The following is a 6,248-nucleotide window of genomic DNA, read 5'->3' on the forward strand; positions in this document are numbered from 1 at the left end:
CCGTCGATCTGAACAGAAAGAAGCTGCGAAGTGCTGAGACATCTTCTGATTTAACTGAATAAGGACGACCGCCCCAAGATGGCGGCCGAAAATCCTGCGCCGCAGCAGACGATGAGGGATCTAGTGTTTATATGAGATCTAGTGATTATATGAGATCTAGTGATTATATGAGATCTAGTGATTATATCTATGATATAGCCCACCTGTAAGCAGGTCCTGTCTCTTCCTGCTGACAGAACCAGGAGAGTCCGAGGAGCAAGAAGCAGATCAGGGTGCTTCCTGTGCCACAAGCTCACTCCTAAAGTAGCTGAAACAGCTGAAGCAGCTACTTCAGCATGGACCTCAGTTTTTTCTTGCTGAAGGACAAACTGCTGGACTTCCTGTCGGGTTTTTCTGTTTTTTTTGCCGTGACGACTCTACAGTCTAAAGCTCGGCTCAGTTTCCCCGAACTGTTCTGAATGAATACACAGAGTCTTCACCTGTGAGCAGGTGAGTGTGATGTCACTTCCAGGTGGGCTTTCAGCTGGAAGCAGCAGAGGAGACATCTGAAGAATATTTGTTTTAATTTTGGTTTGGTAAGAACGTTTAGTGGTGATAAAAACAGGACAGCTTCAGAAATAAAGTTTATTAAAATGTCAATGTCCCATGATGCCGTGCGCCGAAACACTTAAATACAAAGACTCAACAGCTGCTTCTGTGATGGAAAAATGTTTTCATGAACTGAACTCGAACATCACGTCAGATTCTCTAATCATGGACCTCACTGCAGGTTCTGCCCCAGCTCAGGTTCTCCGCCTGGTCAGAACCACTTCCTGTCTCTGAACATCCTGTGGCTGAAGGAAGTGATGGATAAAACTACCAAAATAAAAGCCCGGCCGGAAACAAACGTTCCTCCAGGATGGTGGAGACCGGACCACAGCATCAGGACTCCTTGGGTCCGGTTCTGCAGCTCAGCAGGAAGCAGGTCCGTGTCACAGCCGAGCCTCAGTGGCTCTTCTTAGACGAGCCGAAACCGGAGAAACCCATCACCGCTGCCATCTCATCGTCCTCCTCGAAGTCCACGTCATCCTCTGCCCGCCGCTTACGCTCCTTCTGCTTCTCCTTCTTGTAGGCTTTGGCCTTCTCCTCCTGAGGAGGAAGAGGAGGAGGAGAAAAGAGGCAGATTTAACAGGGCTGAAGAACAAAGATTGTTCATGAGACGAGCAGTTCTCAACACTCAGTTCATCGTGACTCCTGAAGGAAGGTTTGAATCTATGAGGTCACATGACCGTCAGAGGGCGTGGCCTCATGTCTCACCTCCTCCCGAAGCTCCTTCATGCGCTCCTCAAAATCGTACTCCTTCTGCTTCTCCTCCATTTTCTTCTTGTTCACCTCAAACCTCTTCTTCACCTGGTCCAGAGATGAGCGCTCCACACGCATCGACATGCCCAGGTTCCTCTGGTCTGAGAAGTACACACAGGTACACACACAAGTACATACAGGCACACACACAAGAACATACAGGTACACACACACACAAGTACATACAGGTACACACACACAAGTACATACAGGTACACACACAAGTACATACAGGTACACACACACACAAGTACATACAGGTACACACACACACAAGTACATACAGGCACACACACACAAGTACATACAGGTACACACACAAGTACATACAGGTACACACACACAAGTACATACAGGTACACACACACAAGTACACACAGGTACACACACAAGTGCATACAGGTACACACACACAAGTACACACACAAGTACATACAGGTACACACACACACAAGTAAATATGATCGTGAAGTTATAACGTCATTCACAGATGTGGAGCATTCCATGTGGAATACCCAGCAGGGGCTCCACGTCTGTGAGATGTGTCAGGGACACATGTGTAGGTGTGTCGGTGGGCGGAGTCTCAGCAGAAACGTGCTCAGTTTGATAACCGGAGTATTTCTGTGCTCACACTTTTCTCAGTTCGTCCCGTCAGTCTACAGTTTGACATGAGACCCAGACCCAGCTGGACCTGTCCACCTGCAGCAGGACTCACGTTTCTTTCCGTTGATGTGATCCAGGAAGTTGATGGAGTCTTTCACCACGCAGTCACAGACGTTACAGTAATACCTGCAACAAGAGAACCTGACATCACTTCCTGTTTACTTCCTGAAACATCAGGAAGTCCTAATGAGTCTGAAGAAACCAGTTTTTGTTTTTTTAAGTCAACCACTGAAACATTGTGACAGTCCAAAGTTTAAAAACCAGAACCGACCCGCCCATCTCCGCCTGAGGAGTGGTCTTGGTGATGACAATGGTCTTGCCCAGTTTGGACTCCAGGTCCACCTTGTAGTCTCGGTGACGCAGGAGGTCCCGCTTCACCGGCGGAGCCACTTTTCCTGTGAAGTCATGTGATCTTTAATCCTGTTAAAATTGGAGTTTTTCAGAACAAAACGACCCGTCTTTGCAGAACATCTCACCATCTCTCCTCTCGCGGTCCCGCTCCTCCGCCAGGCGCTTCTGGGCCAGGTTCTCGTATTCGTCCTTGTCCCATTTTCTCCGGAAGTCGTTTTTACTCGACTGTTAGAAACAAAAACATCAAAGAGACTTCACGAGCGGTTCTCCTCAAACGGACCACACAGACCATGTCCAGAACCACTTGCAGAGTATGCGTCTCGTTAACTTGATTACTTCTGATCACTTTTTAACAAGTTTACAAACTGAAGCTCGTAAGAAACAAAACTGAATGAAAAAGTCAAGACGTCTCAGAGCTTAATAATTCTTTCAACCACGAGTTGACACAAGGGGAGTTATTAAACATCAAAATATTTTGACTCAGAAATACTACAGAACCTAAGCGGTAAAAATAGTGTTTCCTTTCTGAACTTATTTACGGTTTTGTAGCTTTTATTTTGACAAGCCGGAAGTTTTGTTTAAGCTGCGGAGCTAATGCTACGTTAACCGTTTGGTGACGTTATTTGTCTTTAGAGAAAACACACACAAATAAACGATACCAACAAACTGGCTTAACAAAACTTAAACACTGTCCGAAATAATCGCTACATGTTTCACAAAATGTTCAGCTCATTGTCTGTTAGCCTGGCTAGCTGTTAGCCTGGCTAGCTGTTAGCCTGGCTAGCTGTTAGCCTGGCTAGCTGTTAGCCTGGCTAGCTGTTAGCCTGGCTAGCTGTTAGCCTGACTAGCTGTTAGCCTGACTAGCTGTGAGCGGCTCTGATCAGCGGAAAGTCTGAAGCTGACAGGAACTTCAACCGAAACTCTTTGTATAAGTTTAACCACTATTATTAAAGTAAAGTATGAACCGAAGGCATAAACTCACCCCGCTGCCAGAAGCCATCCTGCTTGTTACCGGAAATAATTTCTTCTTCTTCTTCTTCTTGAGTTTAATGGCGGTTGGTAAAAAACTGCAGGTGAGCATCACCGCCACCACTGGTATGGAGTGTGATTCATCATGATATAATTCTATGTGTATGTGTGAGTAAACTATGTATATTTCAAATTCTATTAATCAACTTTGTTGTCTTAAAATATCTAATTATAATTTGTATATGTTTGCTCTCCAAGTTGTGTTGTAATGCATCTATTATATTAAGTTTTTCTTTTATCTTTTCAAACTCTCTCTTCATAAAACTTCATTCTGCTCATATTTCTAACATTCCAGTATCACATGTTGAATAGTTTCATCTTGTCCACATGTTCCTGTGTTGTGTTTCTTTATTTGAAATAATGAATAATTTAGTCCCGTATGTCCAAATCTCCATCTTGTTATTAATCTTTCTTCCTTCTGTTCCTTCTTCCACTTCTTCAGAGTCAGAGTCAGAGTTTCTTTATTGTCATTCGCTCCTCATGTGGTACATGTGGTGGAGCGAAATTATGTCCACAGGGTCCCAGTTACATCCAACAATAAAATGTATAAGAAAAACAGTAATAACATCTAAGATATGAACTAAGAAAAACATCAACTAAATATACACTAAGCACTCATAACATAAAACATTGAACATCAGCACAAACATGAACATGTCTTATTTACCACACCATACCACTTTATTTATAGAGCACTTAAAACAGCTACAAGGCCAACCAAAGTGCTGTACAGACAGAACAACAGGTAACACACAAAGCAAAATACAAAATGAGGTAAATCAGAATATAGACATAAAAACGATGCAGATAATGACGACTAACCAGTGTGGAGCATACAGGATCAAAACACAGATCATCTGGTGTTGAAAGCTACTGAATAGTAGTGAGTTTTTAAACGGGACTTGAAAACCGAGAGGGAGGGGGCCTGTCTGACAAGCAGAGGTAACTCATTCCAAAGTCTTGGTCCTGCTACAGAGAAGGTCCTGTCACCTCTGCGCTTAAGACGAGTTCCTGGAACTGTGAGGAGCAACTGCTCCGCTGACCTCAGGGAGCGTGGTGGGACATACGGTTGTAGCAGATCAGAGAGATGGGGGGGGACTGTTCAGTGATTTGTAGACATACAGGAGTATTTTGAACTGGATTCGAAGGTGAACCGGTAACCAGTGCAGTGAGGCCAAAACTGGTGTAATGTGCTCTCTTTTGCCTGTACTGGTTAAAAATTGGGCTGCTGCATTCTGGACCAGTTGTAGTCATGCAATGGAGGTCTGACTGATACCAAACAGGAGTGAATTGCAGTAATCAAGCCTAGATGTAATGAATGCATGTATTACTGTCTCCAGGTTCTTTTTGGACAATATGGGCTTCAGTTTAGACAGCCGCCTCAGTTGGAAGAAGCATGATTTAATCATGTTTACATGATTGTTAAGTTTCAGGGAAGGGTCCATTATCACTCCCAGATTAGTGACTCTTTGTTTTTCTGACAGGGTTAGAGCGGAGAGGTCGATGCAGTGGTTTGTGATCGTGTCGTTGGGAGGGAACAACATGACTTCAGACTTCTTTTCATTGAAACTTAAGAAGTTTAAAGCCATCCAGTCCCTGATGTCAGCCAGGCAGTCGAGCAGCGGTTGAATAGAGCATGTACCATTGTGTCTTAGGGGGAAGTAAATTTGACAGTCATCGGCATAGAAGTGGAAGGGCATGTTGTGTTTCCGTAAAATAGCACCAAGCGGCAGCAGGTATAAAGAGAATAGGAGGGGACCCAGGATGGACCCCTGCGGAACCCCCCATTTAAGCTCTGCCTCTGTGAAACTAAAATCCTTGATGGAAACACAAAAGGATCTGTCAGCGAGGTAAGATCTGAACCAATTGAGAGCTGATCCTGTGACGCCCACCCACTGCTCCAACCTAGCAATGAGGATCTCATGGTCGATGGTGTCAAAGGCGGTTGTGAGGTCCAACAGGACAAGCAGCACAGAATCACCGGTATCTGTGGATCTGAAGATGTCGTTAAAGACCTTCAGCAGGGCAGTTTCAGTGCTGTGGAGAGGTTTAAAGCCAGATTGGAAAAGCTCTAAGATGGTGTGATCCTCCAGGAAGCACTTCAACTGGGACTCAACTATTTTCTCCAGTACTTTAGAAACAAATGGGAGTTTGGAGACAGGCCGGAAGTTGGAAACGACTGAGGGGTCAAGGTTTGGTTTTTTCAGGAGAGGCTGGACAGCAGCATGTTTAAAGGATTTTGGCACCACGCCAAATGGAATGGACGGACCTAGAGTAAGAAAAACCTCCTTTAGTAGTCGAGGGGGGACCACATCAAAGGGGGAGCCAGAAGGTTTCGAGCTGCACATGACCTGCTCTAGAGAAGATAGAGTGATGGGTTCAAAATGGTCAAAAGGAGCTACAGATTGAGGTGGAATGGATGGGTCATGAGTTGGAGGGGAAATGAGAGCCCTGGTGGTCGCAATTTGTTCCAAAAAGAAATGTAAGAAGTTGTTGCACAGCTCAGTCGAGGCTTCCAGAGGTGGTGGTTCAGTGAGGTGGAGAACAGAGTTTAGGGTGGAGAAGAGGACACGTGGGTTGTGAGAGTTTGAGGTAATTATATCAGAGAAGAATTTGCATTTAGCAGCTTTTACTGTTTTCTGATAACGGCACCAACTCTCTTTAAGTATCTGGAAAGAGACCTGCATTATTTAACACTGTTCGTACCAAAGTTTAATTTAGAACAACATGTGTGATCACTGGTCAGTAGAAGTTCTGGTGTTCTTCTCATCTGGTTCTGGTGGATGAACAACTGGTTGAACCTCCTTCAGTCTCACACGTCCTCACTGTGTCTCTGTCTCACTCGTCCTCACTGTGTCTCTGTC

General features: G+C 44.8%; 1 protein-coding gene across 1 annotated transcript; it reads right to left on the reverse strand.

Moving 5' to 3' along the window:
• Nucleotides 1-617: 617 nt before the first annotated feature.
• On the reverse strand, nt 618-3,400 carry zmat2 (zinc finger, matrin-type 2). Its single transcript, XM_037687197.1, has 6 exons — nt 3,338-3,400; nt 2,481-2,580; nt 2,276-2,399; nt 2,057-2,130; nt 1,297-1,442; nt 618-1,128 (listed from the first exon to the last, which is right to left on the reverse strand). Exons 1-6 carry the CDS (start codon nt 3,353-3,355, stop codon nt 985-987), a joined length of 606 nt encoding a protein of 201 aa, XP_037543125.1. The 5' UTR covers nt 3,356-3,400; the 3' UTR covers nt 618-984.
• Nucleotides 3,401-6,248: the final 2,848 nt, after the last annotated feature.

This window comes from Nematolebias whitei, chromosome 14, assembly GCF_014905685.2.
Source record: "Nematolebias whitei isolate Nwh7 chromosome 14, NemWhi1, whole genome shotgun sequence".
In the NCBI taxonomy this organism is placed as follows: Eukaryota; Metazoa; Chordata; class Actinopteri; order Cyprinodontiformes; family Rivulidae; genus Nematolebias; species Nematolebias whitei.

Coding starts and splice junctions, on each gene's coding strand:
- zmat2 (XM_037687197.1), bottom strand. Junction 2,131..2,275: donor CCTCAGGCGGAGATGGGCGG/GTCGGTTCTGGT, acceptor CTCTTGTTGCAG/GTATTACTGTAACGTCTGTG. Junction 1,129..1,296: donor TGAAGGAGCTTCGGGAGGAG/GTGAGACATGAG, acceptor CTTCCTCCTCAG/GAGGAGAAGGCCAAAGCCTA.